Below are 23,196 nucleotides of genomic sequence, written 5' to 3'. Positions count from 1 at the left end.
GCTTTAAACTACTGTAAATCTACAGTTTTGCTCACCTTTGTATGATTTCATTTTTAATAGAATGAAACTCACATCAATGAATATATGTTTAAGGGCTAAGCCTAATAAAGTAATACATTTACTACACAGAGATTTATTCAAATCTTGAACATATATAGCACAGCAAAATACTATAAAGCCAGTTTGTGGTTTTCAGTGAAGTTCATTGAGTAGATGGATTGAGGATTTTCTTTGTCGTAATAAAATTTTGACCAGGTCTTATTGTTTTTTCTGTGCAGCCTGAACACTGATGCCGGAACTCCAACTGATCATAGGCACGAGTAGAGTGCTGTAGCAGTTACCTGCTTATCTAGTGCTGTAATTCTTTAGAATTAATACTCAAATTCTTAAAATATGGAATCTTCAATTAGTATTTGTTCACTAGGGATAAATAGAACCTTGCACGTACTGGGAAAATGTGCTAGTGAATAGGTTTCATAAGTTTTTAGGGGATAATCATAATGATGATTGAAAATGATACTTTACACTTTTATAACCCCTTTCTTCCATGGAGTTCATAGTGCTTCATAAATGTTATCACATCAATCCACACAGCATTGTAGTGGGGTAAGTAGGTGCTATAATGTTTGAGACAGAGAAAATGCTATTTCTAAATAGTGTGGCAGAAACTTAAATGTAGGCACATCCACTTTAAGCTGTGATTACTGTGAAATAGCTTTATATTTGGCTGACCTGGGATTTAACAGGAAATATGTGAGGAGGTAACTCATTTGTGCAAATGACCAATATTTGTTATCACTGAATTGGAGCTCACTTTTCTAAACAAAAACAAAAACAAACAAATAAAAAACACACTTGTAGTGTTCTTTAAGGGAATATAGACAGATCTAGTTTGCAGATTTTGCCATATCTAGTTCTTCCTTTGAACTTTTGAGAGTAAAGCAAGTCATTTAATCCCTTTATACTAGCACATTCTTTACTTATAAAGAAGGCAATGATAAAAACACATACCCAAGCTGCTAAAAATATCCCCTTTATTCTTTTCTGCTCTCCTCCCATCTCCAATCCTGCTTCCTCTTTATTAAGCTATCAACAACTAAACAGACTGAAAAATCTATAGACATAAGAAAGGCAGATATGATGGACCACTCACATCATGGTTATTTTCTATTGTTCACTCTATGATCTAGATATGACCAGATGCCTAAGATGTTCCAGTAATTAGAATCAAATGGATCATTTGGCTTGAATTGTCCAGGAAATTGCCTTACATATCTTTAACCATTTACTAAATGGAGGTCTGGACAAAGGCTGGTGGCAAATACCTGTCATTATTTTTATGCCTCCTGAGAATGTAATAGAGCAGTATTCCAATGTGTTAAGTGGCATTCTAGTGATCAAAAAGTTTCAATGTCTCATCCTAATATGCCCTCCTTACACCAAGCAAAATATAATCTATTATGTTATTTTTACATCTGCCCTACAATTAATTGATGATGTGACAAAAGCACCACTCATCCTATGCAAAATTCCAACTGCGTTTTTAATCCATTCTCCAATAATCAGTTCCCTTTTTTGCACAACAGTACATACAATGGCCACCTACTCTACACAGTTTTAAATGTTACATTAATTCATATCAATGTGACATTCGAGTCATTCCATGCTCTAAAGGAATCTCTTAAGGCACAGGAATTTGACTTCCTGTGTTCTTGATAGACTATAGAAAGTCTACGTCCATAGAGTAGGTGTGCCGCTTCAATCTACTTCAGGGAAACAATGCCAAATTAGAAATAAATCATGGGTAAGAAAAACAATCATGGATTGAGGCAAATATAATTTTTTAAAAAATTATTAATATCAGATATCTGAACTGCATAACAAATAGGTGTGATTAAAAATACAGCATCCAGAAATGTCTCATTATTATCTGATAGTCAAACGTGTACTAAACTATAGGGGAAATTGAAGAGCATTTTCAAATTAACTAAGTCACTTAAAAACAAACAAGAGTCTTTTAACAAATAGATGTGTTTCATTGTGCTTGACTGAACTATAAGAAATCTTTTTGTTGTTGTTGTTGTTGTTTCTGGCCTTTTCCCACATATCTGCCTTTTTTGTGACACGTGATTTTAGCTTTTTACTTTCATAAGCTTCAGATGTATGCTACAGAAGGCAAGTCTCACACTTTCTGGGTTTGAAACAACCAGGCATGTTCTTTAAAGATAATTCAATTGATCAGCAGAGGCTCACCTCCTGTAGGAAGGGGGCCACACCAGACTCCTGTGCCATGGTGTATGCCTATATCAGGCAATGCTGTGCTAACAGAAGGACTATATGGACCTTCATTTTTATTTTAAAAGATCACATTTGTGTATATCAAATCCCCCTTTGACTTATCTGGTAAATCTTAAAGCAATAAACTGCAGCAGCTCTTTCCAAATGTTAGTGTTTATTGCTCCTTATAAATTCTCAAGCTTCCTAACATTCTTCTAAATTTTGTTTTGTTGGTTGCTCTCCCTGATCTTTAATTTTGTTTATATCTAGAATGAATATTAGATAATCTCTTTTGGAACTCAAGTGCAAACCTTCTTAAAAACATGAAACATTTAATTACTAATTGGCTATTTCCTGTTCCAAATGAAATGAGCACGCTGGGTTTGGATTGAAATTCAGCGACAGCTCTCCTCTATTTATGGTTCCAGATGTTTTTGTTTTATCTAGTTTACTTTGACAGCTACTACTAAATGATAAATCACTCATATTATAGCGAAATGCATTTTGAAATTGAAATGTGGCAAACATTGAGATTGCTGTAAGCATCAATGTCAATTAGCAGGTCAATATTGGCTCCTTCCTTATGATCACTCAGTATTGATATATGTAAAACAGTAACAATCTCAGCCATTATACAGCATGCTGCACAAGAGTCTATTTTGCTAGTATCATCTAAGTTAGGAGAAAAAGTTTTACCACTATGAAATCTCAATTTATTGTATTCTGGGTGGGAAAATTAATTCATATTAATACTGTCATTTTCTTGTTAGCCTAGTTTTTCTTTGGATTTTTGAGCTTCTGTAGAAATAGCTCCTAGGTAGGCCTTCTAAACAAGCATATTTAATGAAGGGTATGGGCAGATATGTTTGTCTTTTTTTTTAAGGCAGTAATTAAACATAATAAGAGAGATTTTTCAGAAATCATTTTTCTAAAGGGAAAATGGTGATTGCTTTTTACCATTTGTTACTGTGCTTATGGGCCTTTTTTATAAGATTATTTTGTTTTGTTTCAAGTTTGTAATGTTCACAATTTATATTGCATGATTTTAGCTTTAGCTACATTGTATAAAATTCAATCCTGTTTTCCATTTGATGCTGAAGAGCTTTCCTTTGACATTCAGGCTGTTTACACAGAAGATGAGGTAGACTGGAAAACAGCAACGATCTGGCGAGTTTTCATAATGACTATTCTTAGATGCCACAAAGGAATTTGACCAATTTTCTGGGGTGACAGACTACTAAACAGTTCCCCCAAATTCAAACATTGTTTTCTTCCGGTCCTAGGTAAAGTTCAAGTGAATTCTACAGGATTTTTGGCAAAATATCTGGTTGCCCTCTAATGAAGTTTGGCCCTCTAGGTCATCTGACTAACATAGACTTTTATTCTTCTATTACTTTACCATTATCTTTATTTTTGGTTCTGAAGTATTATCCAGATAATTCCACTCACTCAACACAATATCTATATAGAGAAAAAAAGAAATATTTTAAAGATTTTATACACAAGGCTTAAAAGATATATTTTCCTCCTGACAATGCTAAATTTTGACCAGACTGAATTAATATCTTAGACTAAGCATATCAGTCCAAAAATGATAATGTACTTTCCTTTCTATGTAAATTTGATATATTCGGCTCACAAATAGAGACTTTCATTGTTTCTTAAGCATGGGTGATGGACTTGTACATCCCACTTTATTTCCTGGTTCTTCTTTTGTGACCAAAGTCAAATTTTTATGATGTAGTTGGATAGAGACTCAGGTCATAAGCCATGACTATCAAAAAGAGCAAGGTTAGACAAAAGGAGGTAGAATTCCTTTTGGAAAATTGTTTCCAAGTATAATTTTATCCATACAATCAAATATGGATAGTATGCATTCTTTTGATTGCCAACATTTAAGTTTGACCAAACACATGGTTAAATTGGTAATCAGAACTAGTCCCCCTTCATGCAGTATACATAGTCTCAGGGTTAGTCTGGGGAGGGGAAATTCTAAATGTACAAAGCTATCATTACCTTAGATGATAGCCAGACACTCTTTTCTCCTTGTTGTGGTAAATCATAGGGATCTTGAACATATCATTATATGCAAAACGCGACAGTCATGTGGATAACTGTAGATATCACATTTTATGAAAGAAGTCTTCTCAGTCTTCAAGGTCTTAAGTGCTGTGAGAAGAACAGATGCTGTACCAAAAAATGAGAGATCTTTGAAAACTTACCCAATAACAATAGATGTGTTAAGAAATTTTAAATTTTACCAATATTAAATCAATCCTGTTACATCAGATCATTTAGGTTCCTGAAAATAGAAGTTCAATATTTTTAAGCACATATCAGAATTATTCCTCAGAAGAACTAACTTGTTTTCTTTTTTTTAAAGGAGGTAACTATTACTGTTTAGCAATGGCACAACAGTTTTATTCGGCCTGAAAGGTCCTCGCTGGCTTTACATAAATGAAGATGCTTGTGATTCCAGTTTATCTCTGAAACTATTCAACATGGAATTATTGCAATTGTGTTTATCAACAAAGCTTTGTTTACTGAAGCATCTATTCAGTCTGTTACATTAAAATAGGAACATGTGTACAGTTTAAATGCAATGATGTAAACTCTTTCCTTGCATTCGATTGATCAGTTTAAGAATATGAGCTAAATCCTAATCTAATGGGTAAAGTAACCTGACCATATATGATGCTTTTCTATGCTCACTTCAGCTTGATTTTTGTCTTTTAAGGAAAAACAATGCAGTAATGTGTTAGAGACTAGAAACATATGTATGGTTTCTCTGTTCTGCCATATATAAGTTAAAGTACACCTTCTTTGTTAAAAATGTACTTGCTAAACCTCAGTATAAATAAAAGCATTTTGATTTTGTCAGTTGTCACTGAGTTTTTATTTTCAAATTGCCAACTGCAGTCATTGAAGTAAAGTTATAATGCAAATCAAAATTCAGGAACTAGGTTGGTATTTGCAAAACTTTCTCTGGTTTGGTTATTTCCAAACAAATATGAACATCCATCTTATTTCAGTTCACTAGTTTAAATAGGCCAATATTCTTGTCCTAAATTGTTCAATTGAATCACACCAGATTGCCATTTCCTGGCTGTGTGTGCTTAGTGAACTTGCTTTTAGGAGGAAGGGTTGTATTGGGAAACAGAAAAAATGTGGTAAATAAAAAACTGTAAAATCATTTCTGAACATCTGTTATTTCTAAAAAGTTTCTTCTTGAGAACCACCTTCAGTGAATAACAAGAAAATGGAAAGGGCATGTATCTATTCTGGCCCAAAGAAATTTCTGTACATCCAAATATTCATTGTAGTCTAATGAAAAACCAAGGCTAGATTTTTAAAAAGCTTAATGAAAACCAAAACCAAAACTGTGGCCCTACCCTAGTTAATCTAAAATGTCTTCACCTTCTCTTTGGTTTATTCCCACTAAAATCCTTGAGTCTATCTAAATTCTGGTTCATCAAAGAGCCTCTCAGTTACTCCTACACATTGCTACTTCTACTCTTCACCGTGCCTTATAAAAGATGTGTTGCATTCCACAGCTGGCTCACCACAGACTGTAGGTCTTCTAATTTGGAATCATATTGCTTACTTCCAGATGTTTGTTCTCACCATCACCTCTTTATCACCCTTATTTATGGAAGTTTTAAGAGTCCTAAGATGACTGTAAGCTCATCCTCTGCTTTGGAAGAGAAATATCCCTCAGAGTTTTTGGTGGCTAAACAGGCCTGCTCTGGTAGTATGACCTCCTTCCACCATAACACAATAAAAAGGGTACCAAAGAGTCAATCACATGATATGCAGGATTGCATAATTCAAAGTTGAACGCAATGACCAGAGGAAGCATGTGCCCTTTGCTGCCCAACCCTCAGGGTTCCAGGTGCTCAATACTGTCTGTGGTTTAACCTCATCTGGAAGCAGTTATCCACACTGGCTTAACGTTGTTGGGGCAATTTGATTCTGAGTCTGGTGGATAGCTGGTACTTCCTAGGAAGTAGAAGCAACTATAGGATTCTTCTGATTATTTGAAGCTTACCTCATTGGCCCATCTGAGGAGAATGGGAGCAGAAAATACTGGAATTGAAACCCACTCTGCACCCTCATGTTTCCTGGGATAGGATTGCTTTCTATTTCAATGCGAACCCTTGACCACCCTTCCACCACCTCCTCCTCACCACTACCTCCCCCTCCTCTGACAACATAAGAACCTTAGTCTTGAGAAAAGAGCACAAGACAGGAATTCCTTCATTGCAGGGAAGTGGATTCACTGTATATCAATTATTTCTTAGGTATAAGCTGTCTTCTAGGGTTGGGAGGATCAGCATTACATCATTTCCCTCTCCTTGGAGATTGTATAATTTACATTTATCCTGAGACTGGCTAGAGAGGCTTGATTAGCTGCATGCAAATTTCAGGGACTGTGATCTCCAGTTCACTGCTTATGCACTAGTGGTGGGGGGAAACAACTGCTCCTACCTCCAGGCATAATCATAAGACTGTCATTCTTAATGATAATTCTAGTATAAGGGTCTTCTCATCTCTTTTAAAGTACCTAAAATTTTTGGAGATCCAATTGTCACTCTTCCCAACTACTACGTGTATAAATGAATGCTGAGGGATTTGGTCATGAAGGCTCCCCTTCATCAACAAACACCAACGTTGTGCCTTCTTACTCAGGGAAAAGTGTCTCTGTGGATGATGATCCAAAAATAACTTATAATAGAATCTTAGACTAAGGAGTGTATGGGAGGACCTTTGAAGATCATCAGTAGCCTGATATCTCAAAGGGAGGCACATAATTAGTATTTGAACAATTACAATGCCAAGAAGATAATTCTTTCATTAGCAGCTTTTAGTATAGAAAAGTGTAAACTGATAGTGAACCAAAATTTTGTCATTTCAACTTGAACTTGATAGAGAAAAACTAGCGCAATCATACACATAGGTAAGTGATTCCTCATTAAAAATGATAGAAATCCATCAGATGTTAGATGTTATAGGTAATGGAAACAAATCAGCATGGTTTCTTCGTGTTTGCACTCATGTTCATGCATGTATGCCCACACACAGTATATAGACACAAAACACAACTTTTCTTTCTCAATGAGTTATTGAAATCAAATCTGAACCTTTTATAAATTTTACATGGTTCAATTGTCTCTTGGATAATATGAGCAGCTACATTATGAGATTGTAAAAAGAAAGGTAGGTATGCAGCTAGTAAGCTATCATCAGAAAAGGTGGAAGTAATCTCATATATAAAATGCCTAGATGTCGATGATAATTCTGAAGCTCAGCTCCTTAATGTTTTAAACAAAGTCCCCTCTATTGACCTCATACTATCCATGTGAGATTTCCCCTTTTATGCATTATCTCAGTTACATTGCAATCTTTCTCTAAAGTTTCTAGTTTTAAACTAAATGATAGAACTGAGAACACAGCCTGGGACAATGTTTTAAGTCCTGATACATTAGACATATGGAAGACGGAAATTTCAGGAAAGTAAACACACTGATTTAGTAAAAGTAAGACTGCCTAGGATATCCAGGAATATTTATTAAAATTTTTGGAATTGATTTATGCTCCATCAACAATTTCCCTTACCTATCTGGGTTTTTTAATTTTTATTTTTTAAAAATTATTTATTTATTTATTTATTTATCTGAGGGAGAGAGAACTGTCAGGAGCCATAAGCAGGGGCAGGGGAAGGGCAGAGTAAGGGGGCAGAGAAAGGGGGGAAAGAAGGGGAGGGAGTCAAAGGAGGAAGAGGGACAAGCAGACTCCCCACTGAATGGGGAACCCTGCATGGATCTCTTTCCAGGATCCAAAGATCATGAACTGAGCTGAAGTCAGATGCTCAACAAACTAAAACACCCAGGCACTCTCTCCCTTACCTATTTGAATCAGAGAGTTGTGACAGGATGCACTACAATAAATGCAAATGCAGTTAAACCTTAATAATGAACTTTCCAGGCCATGACTTGTTAATTAATTGTGTTATGATGGGGGGAATGTTTTCTCATCTTTAGACGACTTTTCTTGAAGCAAATTAAACACATTATACTCAGTTAATTTTATGCTAAAAAATACAATAAGTAGCAATAAACATATAACAGGAACTCATTAGAGAGATTAATCTGAGGGCAGTGTGGGATGGATTGAATGGAGATGGTACAGGAAGAGAGACAGTTACCTGTCATAAAATAACACTTTTAAGAGGAGGGGCAAGATGGCGGAAGAGTAGGGTCCCCAAGTCACCTGTCGCCACCAAATTACCTAGATAACCTTCAAATCATCCTGAAAATCTAGGAATTTGGCCTGAGATTTAAAGAGAGACCAGCTGGAATGCTACAGTGAGAAGAGTTTGCGCTTCTATCAAGGTAGGAAGACGGGGAAAAAGAAATAAAGAAACAAAAGGCATCCAAGGGGTAGGAGCCCCGCGAGGAGCCAGGCTGAGGCCGGGGCGAGTGTCCCCAGGACAGGAGAGCCCCGTCCCGGAGACGCAGGAGCTGCACCGACCTTCCCAGGCGGAAAGGGGCTCGCAGGGAGTTAGAGCAGGACCCAGGAGGGCGGGGATGCCCTCGGGCTCCCGGGACAGTAACAGCAACTGCGCGCCCAGGAGAGTGCGCCGAGCTCCCTAAGGGCTGCAGCGCGCACGGCGGGACCCAGAGCAGCTCGGAGGGGCTCTGGCGGCGGCTCCGCGGAGGGAGCTGCCTGGCCCAGGAGCGCGAATCCAACAGCGCAGACCCCGGAGCACAGGGCGCCGGGACACAGCCCAGGATCCGGCCTCCCCCCGGGACAGGCAAAGGCCGGGAGGGCCCAGGACTGCAAGGACTCTCCTGACTCGAGCTGAGCAGATCAGCGGCCCCGCCCCGGAGCATCCAGGCCCCTTTGGACGGAGAGCTCCGGAGTTACTGCGGGAGCTGAATCCAGGGCTCCAGAGCTGGCCGCCGCCCATGAGGTTGTTCCTCCTGGGGCCTCACGGGGTAAACAATCCCCACTGAGCCCTGCACCAGGCAGGGGGCAGAGCAGCGCCCCCAAGTGCTAACACCTGAAAATCACAACAGGCCCTTCCCCCAGAAGACCAGCTAGACGGACAAGTTCGAGGGGAAGTCAAGAGACTTAAAGAACACAGAATCAGAAGATACTCCCCCGTGGTTTGTTTTTTTCTTTTTCTTCTTGATTTCTGATTGCTTCCCCCACCCTTTCTTTCACCTTTCTTTCTCTTTTTCTTCTTTTTTCCTTTTTTTCTTCCTTTTTTCTTTTTTCTTTTTCTCTTTTCTTTCCTTCTTTCTCTCCTCTCTTTTTCTCCTTTTCCCAATACAACTTGCTTTTGGCCACTCTGCACTGAGCAAAATGACTAGAAGGAAAACCTCACCTCAAAAGAAAGAATCAGAAACAGTCCTCTCTCCCACAGAGTTACAAAATCTGGATTACAATTCAATGTCAGAAAGCCAATTCAGAAGCACAGTTATAAAACAACTGGTGGCTCTCGAAAAAAGATAAAGGACTCAAGAGACTTCATGATTGCAGAATTTAGATCCAATCAGCCAGAAATTAAAAATCAATTGAATGAGATGCAATCCAAACTAGAAGTCCTAACGACGAGGGTTAATGAGGTGGAAAAAGGAGTGAGTGACATAGAAGACAAGTTGATGGCAAAGAGGGAAACTGAGGAAAAAAGAGACAGACAATTAAAAGACCATGAGGACAGATTAAGGGAAATAAACAATGGCCTGCGGAAGAAAAACTTATCTTTAATTGGGGGTCCCGAGGGCGCCGAAAGGGCCAGAGGGCCAGAATATGTATTTGACAAATCCTAGCTGAAAACTTTCCTAATCTGGGAAAGGAAACAGGCATTCAGATTCAGGAAATAGAGAGACCCCCCCAAAAAAAAAATCATTAAAAACCTTTCAACACCTCGACATTTCATAGTGAAGCTTGCAAATTCCAAAGATAAAGAGAAGATCCTTAAAGCACCAAGAGACAAGAAAGCCCTGACTTTTATGGGGAGGAGTATAAGGGTAACAGCAGATCTCTCCACAGAGACCTGGCAGGCCAGAAATGGCTGGCAGGATATATTCAGGGTCCTAAATGAGAAGAACATGCAACCAAGAATACTTTTTCCAGCAAGGCTCTCATTCAAAATGGAAGGAAAGATAAAGAGCTTCCAACACAGGCAGGAACTGAAAGAATATGTGACCTCCAAACCAGCTCTGCAAGAAATTTTAAGGGGGACTCTTAAAATTCCCTTTAAGAAGAAGTCCAGTGGAACAATCCACAAAAACAAGGACTGAATAGATATCATGATGACACTAAACTCATATCTGTCAATAGTAACTCTGAACGTGAATGGCCTTAATGACCCCATCAAAAGGCGCAGGGTTTCACACTGGATAAAAAAGCAGGACCCATCTATTTGCTGCCTACAAGAGACTCATGTTAGACAGAAGGACACCTAAAACCTGAAAATAAAAGGTTGGAAAACCATTTACCATTCAAATGGTCCTCAAAAGAAAGCAGGGGTGGCCATCCTTATATCAGATAAACTAAAATTCACTCTGAAGCCTATAGTGAGAGATGAAGAGGGACACTATCTCATACTTAAAGGATCTATCCAACAAGAGGACTTAACAATCCTCAATATATATGCCCCGAATGTGGGAGCTGCCAAATATTTAAACCAATTAATAACCAAAGTGAAGAAATACTTAGATAATAATACACTGATACTTGGTGACTTCAATCTAGCTTTTTCTACCCTCGATAGGTCTTCAAAGCACAACATCTAAAAAGAAATGAGAGCTTTAAATGATACACTGGACCAGATAGATTTCACAGATATCTACAGAACTTTACATCCAAACTCAACTGAATACACATTCTTCTCAAGTGCACATGGAGCTTTCTCCAGAATAGACGACACACTGGGTCACAAATAGGGTCTGAACCGATACCAAAAGATTGGGATCGTCCCCTGCATATTCTCAGACCATAATGCCTTGAAATTAGAACTAAATCACAACAAGAAGTTTGAAAGGATTTCAAACACGTTGAGGTTACGGACCATCCTGCTAAAAGATGAAAGGGTCAACCAGGAAATTAAGGAAGAATTAAAAAGATTCATGGAAACTAATGAGAATGAAGATACAACAGTTCAAAATCTTTGGGATGCAGCAAAAGCAGTCCTAAGGGGGAAATACATCACAATACAAGCATCCATTCAAAAACTGGAAAGAATTCACATGCAAAAGCTAACCTTACACATTAAGGAGCTAGAGAAAAAGCAGCAAATAGATCGTACACCCAGCAGAAGAAGAGAGTTAATAAAGATTCAAAAAGAACTCAATGAAATAGAGACCAGAAGAACTGTGGAACAGATCAACAGAACCAGGAGTTGGCTCTTTGAAAGAATTAACAAGATAGATAAACCATTAGCCAACCATATTAAAAAGAAGAGAGAGGAGACTCAAATTAATAAAATCATGAATGAGAAAGGAGAGATCACTACCAACACCAAGGAAATACAAAATATTTTAAACACATATTATGAACAGCTATATGCCAGTAAATTAGGCAATCTAGAAGAAATGAACGCATTCCTGGAAAGCCACAAACTACCAAAACTGGAACAGGAAGAAATAGAAAACCTGAACAGTCCAATAACCAGGGAGGAAATTGAAGCAGTCATCAAAAACCTCCCAAGACAGAAACTACAGGGCCAGATGGCTTCCCAGGGGAATTCTATAAAACGTTTAAAGAAGAAACCTTACCTATTCTACTAAAGCTGTTCAGCAAGATAGAAAGAGAGGGAGTACTTCCAAATTCGTTCTATGAGGCCAGCATCACCTTAATTCCAAAACCAGACAAAGACCCCACCAAAAAGGAGAATTACAGACCAATATCCTTGATGAACATGGATGCAAAAATTCTCAACAAGATACTAGCCAATAGGATTCAACAGCACATTAAGAAAATTATTCACCACGACCAAGAAGGATTTATCCCCGGGACACAATGGTGGTTCAACACTCATAAAACAATCAATGTGATTCATCATATCAGCAAGAGAAAAACCAAGAACCATATGATCCTCTCATTAGATGCAGAGAAAGCATTTGACAAAATACAGCATCAATTCCTGATCAAAACTCTTCAGAGTGTAGGGATAGAGGGAACTTTCCTCGACATCTTAAAAGCCATCTACGAAAAGCCCACAGGAAATATCATTCTCAATCGGGAAGCACTGAGATCATTTCCCCTAAGATCAAGAACAAGACAGGGATGTCCACTCTCACCACTGCTATTCAACATATTATTGGAAGTCCTAGCCTCAGCAATCAGACAACAAAAAGACAGTAAAGGCATTCAAATTGGCAAAGAAGAAGTCAAACTCTCCCTCTTTGCTGATGACATGATACTCTACATAGAAAACCCAAAAGCCTCCACCCCAAGATTGCTAGAACTCATACAGCCATTTGGTAGCGTGGCAGGATACAAAATCAATGCCCAGAAATCAATGGCATTTCTATACACTAACAACGAGACTGAAGAAAGAGAAATTAAGGTGTCAATCCCATTTACAATTGCACCCAAAAGCATAAGATACCTAGGAATAAACCTAACCAAAGAGGTAAAAGATCTATAACCTAAAAACTACAGAATATCTCTGAAAGAAATTGAGGAAGACACAAAGAGATGGAAAAATATTCCATGCTCATGGATTGGCAGAATTAATATTGTGAAAATGTCAATGTTATCCAGGGCAATTTACAGATTTAATGCAATCCCTATCAAAATACCATGGACTTTCTTCAGAGAGTTAGAGCAAATTATTTTAAGATTTGTGTGGAATCAAAAAAGACCCCGAATAACCAGGGGAATTTTAAAAAAGAAAACCATATCTGGGGGCATCACAATGCCAGATTTCAGGTTGTACTACAAAGCTGTGGTCATCAAGACAGTGTGGTACTAGCACAAAAGCAGACACATAGATCAATGGAACAGAATAGAGAACCCAGAAGTGGACCCTGAACTTTATGGCCAACTAATATTCAATAAAGGAGGAAAGACTATCCATTGGAAGAAAGACAGTCTCTTCAATAAATGGTGCTGGGAAAATTGGACATCCACATGCAGAAGAATGACCTAGACCACTCTCTTTCCCCATACACAAAGATAAACTCAAAATGGATGAAAGATCTAAATGTGAGTCAAGATTCCATCAAAATCCTAGAGGAGAACACAGGCAACACCCTTTTTGAACTTGGCCACAGTAACTTCTTCCAAGATCCATCCACGAAAGGCAAAAGAAACATAAGCAAAAATGAACTATTGGGACTTCATCAAATAAGAAGCTTCTGCACAGCAAAGGATACAGTCAACAAAACTCAAAGACAACCCACAGAATGGGAAAAGATATTTGCAAATGACCTATCAGATAAAGGGCTAGTTTCCAAGATCTATAAAGAACTTCTTAAACTCAACACCAAAGAAACAAACAATCCAATCATGAAATGGGCAAAAGACATGAACAGAAATCTCACAGAGGAAGACATAGACATGGCCAACATGCACATGAGAAAATGCTCTGCATCACTTGCCATCAGGGAAATACAAATCAAAACCACAATGAGATACCACCTCACACCAGTGAGAATGGGGAAAATTAACAAGGCAGGAAATAACAAATGTTGGAGAGGATGCGGAGAAAGGGGAACCCTCTTACACTGTTGGTGGGAATATGAACTGGTGCAGCCACTCTGGAAAACTGTGTGGAGGTTCCTCAAACAGTTAAAAATAGACCTGCCCTACGACCCAGCAATTGCACTGTTGGGGATTTACCCCAAAGATACAAATGCAATGAAACGCCGGGACACCTGCACCCCGATGTTTATAGCAGCAATGGCCACGATAGCCAAACTGTGGAAGGAGCCTCGGTGTCCAACGAAAGATGAATGGATAAAGAAGATGTGGTTTATGTATACAATGGAATATTACTCAGCTATTAGAAATGACAAATACCCACCTTTTGCTTCAACGTGGATGGAACTGGAGGGTATTATTCTGAGTGAAGTAAGTGAGTCGGTGAAGGACAAACATTATATGTTCTCATTCATTTGGGGAATATAAATAATAGTGAAAGGGAATAGAAGGGAAGGGAGAAGAAATGTGTGGGAAATATCAGAAAGGGAGACAGAACGTAAAGACTGCTAACTCTGGGAAACGAACTAGGGGTGGTGGAAGGGGAGAAGGGCGGGGGGTGGTAGTGAATGGATGACGGACACTGGGGGTTATTCTGTATGTTAGTAAATTGAACACCAATAAAAAATAAATTAAAAAAATAAAAATAAATAAAAATAAAGTATAAAATGCAATGATTTGCTATAAAAAAATAAAATAACACTTTTACATTTTCTTCTACATATTTCTAATTTAAAAGCAGTTTTCCTTTAATTAGAGATGGCACACTTGCTACCAATTTTTATAGATGTTTAAAATCTTAATTATGAAAATGTCAGTTATTCTATCGGTTGATCAATATGAAGTAAATGTTCTTAGCAAGGTTTAATATTTAGACTTAAGCTTCTACAAACATTAATAAAATCATTTGCCACAGAAAGTTTTATTTGAAATAGAACATTTCAACTAAAGACTCAATTAACTTAATTCTTTCACCTTTACTCATACAGTCAATCCTTGAATGTTTAATTGCATAACAAAGGATCATCCTTCATGTATAAACTATGGCTCCAGCTTGTCTCACCTTTTTTTCCTACCACCCAGTTTCACTCCGTTTGCTACTTTTAGATGTTGGCTGTTCTACCACCTGAGAAGGCATGCTCCCTCTGAACCCTCATCCACTCTCTGTCACCTATACTTTCTTGTCCAGGATAACCCCAAAGTCAGTACTTCTACAACATTAACAGCCCCATGAGATTCCTTACTCTCATCACTCAATACATTGAAATGGAGATGAAATAATTCCATATCTTGCTATTAAGGATACCATGGTTGTTATATTCTTTGGGCTTATGATGGAACTCATAAGGAGGACAATTTTTTCCCATGGACAATATTATTAGATTTGATAGGTAGCTGGGAGTTTTAAAGCACTGATGTTTCTATCTACAGATCAACTATTCTAGTAGTTCAATTGTATTTTTTTTTTTTTGGTTTAAGAAAGCAAACGTTACAAATGACAAGATTGGGGGATCCCTGGGTGGCTCAGCGGTTTTGTGCCTGCCTTTGGCCCATGGCGCGATCCTAGAGTCTTGAGATCGAGTCCCACGTTGGGCTCCCGGCATGGAGCCTGCTTCTCCCTCCTCCTGTGTATCTGCCTCTCTCTCTCTCTATGTCTGTCATAAAATAAATAAATAAATCTTAAAAAAAAAAACAAATGACAAGATTGATATAAAAATGTATTTTTTATTCTGAACAACTGAATCATCACTGAAACTCTTGAACACTTTCCAGTTGGAAATCAGAGGTTGCCTAGCAGTAATAACATGTAATTAGACTGTAACAGGAAAGAAAGTGAGGCACATAAATAGATTTTCCCAATTATTAAAATATGTTTTAATTTAATAATCACCATGCTGTACATTATATCCTAGAACTTATTTATACCTGGAAGTTTTACCTTCTGACCTCTTTCACTCAGTTTGTCCATCCCCATCCCCATCTCTGGAAACCACCAATATGTTATCTGAATCTATCATCTTAGGTTTTTAGAGATTCTACATCTAAATGAGATCATACAGTATTTTTCTTATATATATATATATATATATATATATATATATATATATATATATAATTTCATTCATCATTGATGGACATTTAGGTTGCTTCCATGTCTACCATAAATAATGCTGCATAAACATGGGGATGCAGATATCTTTTCAAGATAGTGATTTCATTTATTTTGGATAAATACCCAGAAGTGAGGTTTTTGGATCATATGGTAATTCTACTTTTAATTTTTTGAGGAATCTCCATTCTGGTTTCCATAGTGGCTGTGCCAATTTACATTCCCAACAGTTTACAAGGGTTCCTTTTATTCCACATCCTACCAAACTCTCATAATTTCTTATCTTTTTGATAATAGCTATCTTAAAAAATATAAGACAGTAGCTCATTATGATTTTGATTTATATTTCCCTGATGATTAGTGATTTGGGGCACCTTTTCATGTATCTGTTGGCCATTAAGATATCTTCTTTGGAAAAATGTCTGTTCAGTTCCTCTGTCCATTTTTAAATTGGTTTCTTTTTCTGATTTTGAGTTGTGTGGGTTCTTTATATATTTTAGATATTAATCCTTTATCAGATATATGCTTTGCAAGTATCGTCTTCCATTCTTTAGGTTTCTTTATCATTTTGTTGATGGTTTCCTTTGCTATACAAAAGCTTTTTGGTTTGATGTAGTCCCACCTGTTTATTTTTGCTTTTGGTGTCAAATTAAAAAATAAATTATTTCTAAGACCACTGTCACAGAGATTATCCCACATGCTTTCATCTAGAAATCCTATAGTTTCAGGTCTTATGTTCAAATCTTTAATTGATTTTGAGCTGAATTTTGTGTATTCTGTAAGATTATGGCCCAATTTCATTCTTCTGCATGGGGCTGCCCAGTTTTCCCAACACCATTTATTGAAGAAACTATCCTTTCCCTATTATATATTCTTGACTTCTTTGTTGCAAATTAATTTATCATATATGTATGGGTTTATTTCTGGACTATCTGTTCTGTTCCATTCTTTGATGTGTCTGCTTATATGCCAATACCATATTGTTTTGATCACTAAAATTATTTTAAAGATTTAAATATCAGAGGGGGGTTATTTGGGATAAAAAAATCAATCACACAGAAGCACCTGGGTGGCTCAGAGGTGCAGCATCTGCCTTTGGCTCAGGTCTCAATCCTGGGGTCCTGAGATGGAGTCCCACATCAGGCTCCCCACAGGGAGCCGGCTTCTCCCTCTGCCTATGTCTCTGCCTCTATCTGTGTGTCTCTCATGAACTGCCTATTTCTCTGCCTCTCTCTGTGTGTCTTTCATGAATAAATAAAATCTTTTAAAAAATAAATCACATATGTACCATGTATGCTTTATTTTCAAACTTCTGACACCTGATTTGTATTTTCTTTATGATCCAGGATTATAATTTTGATGTTTTCTTTTTTAAGATTTTATTTATTTATTCATGAGAGACACAGAGATAATTTATATTTATATATATTTTTATTTTCAATATACAAAATGTAATAAATGTGCCTACATGGAATTTGCATGGAATTTGTGAGTTTAATTTTTGAGAGAAACCATATAAGTAATTAAGCTAATATAGATTATTATCTATATTGTGTTGTGAAAATAAAGACTTCTCTAAGTATAACCCCTAAGACAGAAACCATAAAGGAAAAGATGGAGGAATCTTAGCAATCAACCACATCTGCATAGTAAACACACTATAAAACAAAAAAGTTAGGGGTACCTGGGTGACTCTGACAGTTAAGCATCTGCCTTTAGCTCAGGTCATGATCCCAGAGTCCTGGGATGGAGCCCCACGTTGGATCAGCGGGAATCTGCTTATCCTTCTCCATCTCCCTCCAACCCCACTCATTCTCTGTCTCTCTCTGTCTCTCTCTCTCAAATGAATAAATAGAATCTTTAAAAAAAGTTAAAGAAAAATAATAGGTAAAACAAAAAGAAAAGAAAAGACAGGCAGGCAATATATTTGCAATATAGGCTGATAAAGGGGTAGTAACTTTATCATATAAAGAGTTATTGCCAAATAATAAGAAAAAGTCAAATGAAAAGTGGACTAACCACTTTATTAAAAAATTCAAATTTGAAGCATACTCAACATCACCTTTAATAAAATACAAATTGAAATGAGAAACCCTCTCTTACATATAGTATTAACAGAAAGGAAAAATAATAATTCTGTGTAGTGTTAATGAATATTATGTGGAAAAATTAACTCTCACATTGCAATAGAAAATGTTTACTGTTAAACTTTTTGGAGGAAAATTTACCAATGTTTGAAAAAGCTTCATAAATTCACATATCTTTGACTTAGTAATAATCTTTAAAAATTTATTCTATAAAATCTTTGCCATAACTATATAAAAATTGATACAAAAGATTATTCACATTAGCACTTTTTTGTATCAAGAGAAAATGAAATAAACTTTAAATGTCCAGCAATAGGTATTAAATAAATAATGATACCTCCATTGAGGGGACTTCTCTGAAGCCATGGATATTTTCTATATATGATAGACCTAAGAAAATGTTCACAATACATAAATAAATGAAAAAAGTCAAACTATGAAACTGTGGGTACCATAATCACACAGAAACACACACAGACACATACACCTGTATGTCTATAATTACTACATTGTAAGGTTGGAAGTGTTACTGTATAAAAGATGATTTTTTTCTGTTCCTAAAATTTTTTAACTGTGCTGTAATGTATATGGAATGTTATTATAGATGCTTACTTTTTAATAAGAATATGTATTAATAAGAATTGTGTTAAGAATATCCAGAACTAGTGTCAGCCATATTTTATTATTCAGGTTGGGTTCTAATTCATAGATAACTCTCTAAATAAAAGACACTGATTTACAAAATGTGCAAAAGTTTCCAATTGCATTGTTATTTTCATAAAATTTATTGTTCTTTTCTCATTACAAAAACAATATCATTTTATTGTTGATGATTTTCAAAGTATGTAAAAGACAAATCAAATAAAAACTGCCTACAATTTTACCACCAATATATAATCACTTTTATTATATTTTTGAGTTATACCCTTTTCATCTTATTTTTATTATTAAAATAAAGATACAGATGTGGATCTAAAGCTTTTAAAAGTTGGAGGCTTATTGTACATACAATTTTGAATACAGCAAGTGTTTGGGTCTTGTTATCCACTCTGGCATTTTCTCTCTTTTAATTAGTGTATTTAGACCATATTTAATGTTTTTTATATTGAATGTTATTATTAATATAGTTTGTTTCATCTACTACATATATATCTATGTTCAATTCATTGTTCCATTTTTTTCTCTTGTCATTTTGCCTTCTTCTTTTCTTCTTTGCCTTAATTAAGCATTTTATATGATTAAATTTTGTCTTCATCCTTAGCATTTCAAATATATATATTTTTTAATTCTAAGTGAATGTCCTAGAGATTGCACTGTACATTTACAACTAATCCAAATCAACTTTTAAATAACACTATTCTTCTTCATGGGTAGTGTAAGTACTTTATAACATATTATTCCAAATTCCTCCCTTCCATATCTTATCATATTATTATTCATTTCAGTTTTCCATAAACTATAATCATTGAATACATTGTTGCTATTATTATTTTGAATAAATAGCTGAGACTGTCAAATCATTATTTTTATCTTTGCATTTATGCTTTAGATGTATCTATGGACATATTTTAAAGCTCACTGATTCTTTCCATAGTCATGTTTACTCTATTGATGAACCTATTGAAAACATTCTTTGCTTCTTTTTATATTATTGTTGATTTCTAGCACATATTTTTTATTCTTTTTTATCATGTCCATCCCTCTACTCACATTACTTATGTGCTTTCCCATGTTATCTTCTTTTTCTATTGGGGCCATTAGCATATTTATCATAATTATTTTAAATTCTATTGATAATTGCAAAATTTCTGTCATAATTTAGTCTGATTTTTAAAAGATTTTATTTATTTATTTGAAAGAGTGTGTGTGTGAAAGAGAGAGAGAGAGAGAGAGAGAGCAGGAGCAGGGGGGAGAGGTAAAGGGAGAGACAGACTCTGTGCTGAGCAGGAAGTCCATTGCAGGACTCTATCACAGCACCCTGGGATCATGACCTGAGCTGAAGGCAGATGCTTAACCAACGGAGCCATCCAGCCACCCCTTTAGTCTAATTTTGATCCTTTTTGTCTTTTCAACTGTCTTATTTGCCTTTTAGCATGTCTTGTTATTTCTTGTTCAGTCAAACCTGATATATTGGTGAAAGGTTTTGTTTTTCTGGCTGAGAGATAGTCTGTGTTTACCATTTGCTGTAGCTACCCTTAGGAATGGCTAAATTTTTCTCTAGTGTGCTTGTTTTTATCTCCATTGTTGTCTTTGGATTTTCCTAAGAGAGTCCATTTTAAATAGAGTCTGAAACTTGTAGTCCTTTAAGTTGTAGTCCACTATTATCATACAGTAGCCAGAATTATATGATGGTATGGTGTGAAGGAGAGGAGGAATTCTATACTCCTATGGCTAGTCCTCAGTAATTTAAGAGCATGTGTCACTGTACTGTGACTTTCACAAGTGCTTCTTATATTTTTCTTTCCTTCGATGAGTCAGAGCAACCACAGGAGACTGAAGTTGGTTATTTCCCTTCCTCCAGGTTAGTTAGGGTCTATCTATTCATTTGAGAGAGACAGAGAGAGCACAAGCAGGGGGAAAGGCAAAGGCAGAGGGAGAAGTAGACTCGCAGCTGAACTGGGAGCCGGATGTGGGGCTCAATACCAGGACCTGGAGATCATGACCTGAGCTGAAGGCAGATGCTTAACCATCTGAGCCACCCAGGTGCCCTTAGTTAGGGTCTAGTAAAAAAAATAATAAGTGGGATTAGTCTCTAATGAATAGTTTCTTTTAAAGATGTTCCATAATTAAGAAGAACAGAATCCTCTGATGTTTTTCAAAACAGCTACTTTTCCCTTTCCTGTGCCATAAGCTGAGGGGATTTTCCTCCAAAGTTCATCCAGTGGACATGGTGGGGCTTCAGAAGATAAAATTTATAACATTTTGAAAGCCTTGCTAAGACTAGACATGCCAAGTTTTTAATTCTCAAGTTAGGCTACCCCGAGCCTCCAGTAATTCATCAATTAGAGTTTAAGTGTTACAACCAGTACTAACTTTAGTGGTAGACTTCTGCTACTGGTAAGCTGTAATTATCTGCATCAATTTCTCCAATTTTCCTGGCAATTGTTTGCCCTCTGATCTCAATTTTCTGATGAATATAAGAAGAGTTGTTGACTTTCAGATCACCTTCTTCTTGTGAGGACAATAGCAACAACTTGTAATCTCTTTACCCATCAGATCCAAACCCTGAAGTCTCCTTGTACATACTATTTTAGAATCTCTTTTATTCACATAGCAATATATAACATCACTTTTTACAATATGTTTTTTAAAGATTTTATTTATTTATTCATGAGAGACACAGACAGAGAGAGGAAGAGACAGAGGCAGAGGAATAAGTAGGCTCCATGTAAGGAGCCTGATGTGGGACTTGATCTCAGGACTCCAGGATCACACCCTCTGCTGAAGGCAGACACTCAACCATAGCCACCCAGGTGTCCCAATACAATATGTTTTTTAATGACTTTATTCTATTGCACAATTCAGAGGTACAATAACTCAACTTATGTCATATTGTTAGATATGTAGGTTGTTTAAAATAATATCATTTTGAGCAAAATGGCAGAATAGAAAGTCCCCTGCTCATATCCCTCCACAACAGCAATTTGACTTACATTCATGGAAAAAAAAGTGCCTTTGTGGGAGATTTGAGACCCATGTAGGAGACTGTGAAACACTAATCCAGCCCAAGGCTAAGCAAGGTGATTTTAGGAAACAGGCTCATGCCCAGGTCACAAGACCCTTTTTGTAATCTTGAATAAAGACCTAGAAACCCTGTGTACTTAGCTGCAGCCCCATTTGGCTTTGGTCCTGCCACCAGCACAATCTGCCATGAGACCTTGGAGGAGCCTCACCTGCCCCTGCTTCAGGTAATAGACTAACTGAATCTGGTCCTGGCTATGGGCACTGAAGAGTCCTAGCCTCACTCAACTGTGATATGGGAGCAGTTCTGACTACCCAGGGACTCAGCAAAAGACATACCCGTCCAGGCCCCAGTAGACAGGCCTACTGACCATGGTCTGATTGCAGATCCTGAAGCAGACCTGTGTACTGGATTTAGCCTTTTTTAGACATTGACCATGGTCTGATTATAGACCCTGAGGCAGACCTGTGACCTGGATATAGCCCTTTTTAGACATAGTCCAGGGAGAGTTTTACCTGCCCAAGAACTTGACAGAAGACATGTCTCTCTGTAACCATGGAAAGAAGATGGAAGACTTCAGTCCCAGGTGTTGACCCTGATGTTGCACTGAAATTTGGTTCCAGTCTTTCTCAGTTATGGCCTGAATCAAGGCCTGTCACCCAGTGACTTACTGGGGTTACCCACCTGGTAACAGGCCCACCATATGTGGACCCAACTTCCCTGAAGGAGACTTATGTCCAGCACTAACCCTACTGACCAAGTCCTGGAGGCAATCCTGTTCATCTATCACTGAAGGAGGATCCAAGGCCACCCAAATGCCAAGTAACAGTTGTACAAACCATAGATCCCACTACAGATGTGTTTGTTGACAGCCATGTGACCTGACTCAAGCCCTGCTTAACTGTGATTCTGGAAGCAATCCCATCAGTCCAGGGACCTGACAGGAGGAAGTCTTTACCTGCTGAACCAGTCTGTAAATATGGGAATGAGTATTTGCACTTTCAAATGCACGAACAACACAAGACTACATGGATCACAAAGATTCAGGCAACTATATCATCACCAAAGGAAACTAATAAACTTCCAGTAATTGACTCCAAAGAAATATCTACAAATTACTTGACAACAAAATAAAAAAAAATAATTTTCTTAAAGAATTTCCAAGAGATGCAAAAAAAAAACCCCCTCAAAAACCCCACAGATAGACAACTAAATGAAATTAAAAAATGAATGAACAAAATGAAAATCTAATAAGGAAGTGAAAACTGTACAAAAGAACCAAACAGAAATTCTGTAATTGATTAATATAATTATTGAGATTTGAA

The 23,196-nt window shown here is 36.9% G+C and overlaps 1 protein-coding gene across 2 annotated transcripts in view; it reads left to right on the top strand.

Annotated features, from left to right (window-relative positions):
• DACH2 (dachshund family transcription factor 2) overlaps positions 1-5,153 on the top strand; it is a 178,326-nt gene extending 173,173 nt beyond the window's left edge. The window contains exon 8 of one of the 2 annotated variants that reach the window (XM_072816816.1): positions 4,661-5,153. In XM_072816816.1, coding sequence (XP_072672917.1) covers positions 4,661-4,710 — 50 coding nt within the window. In that variant the 3' untranslated portion in view covers positions 4,711-5,153. Of the gene's footprint in view, positions 1-278 lie in introns of both variants that reach the window. The other variant, XM_072816817.1, reaches the window with a different exon arrangement.
• The last annotated feature ends 18,043 nt before the right edge of the window (positions 5,154-23,196 follow it).

The sequence above is a fragment of the Canis lupus genome, chromosome X, assembly GCF_048164855.1.
Source record: "Canis lupus baileyi chromosome X, mCanLup2.hap1, whole genome shotgun sequence".
In the NCBI taxonomy this organism is placed as follows: Eukaryota; Metazoa; Chordata; class Mammalia; order Carnivora; family Canidae; genus Canis; species Canis lupus.
The sequence above is the reverse complement of the archived record's forward strand: the minus strand, read 5'-3'. Positions and strand labels throughout refer to the sequence as shown.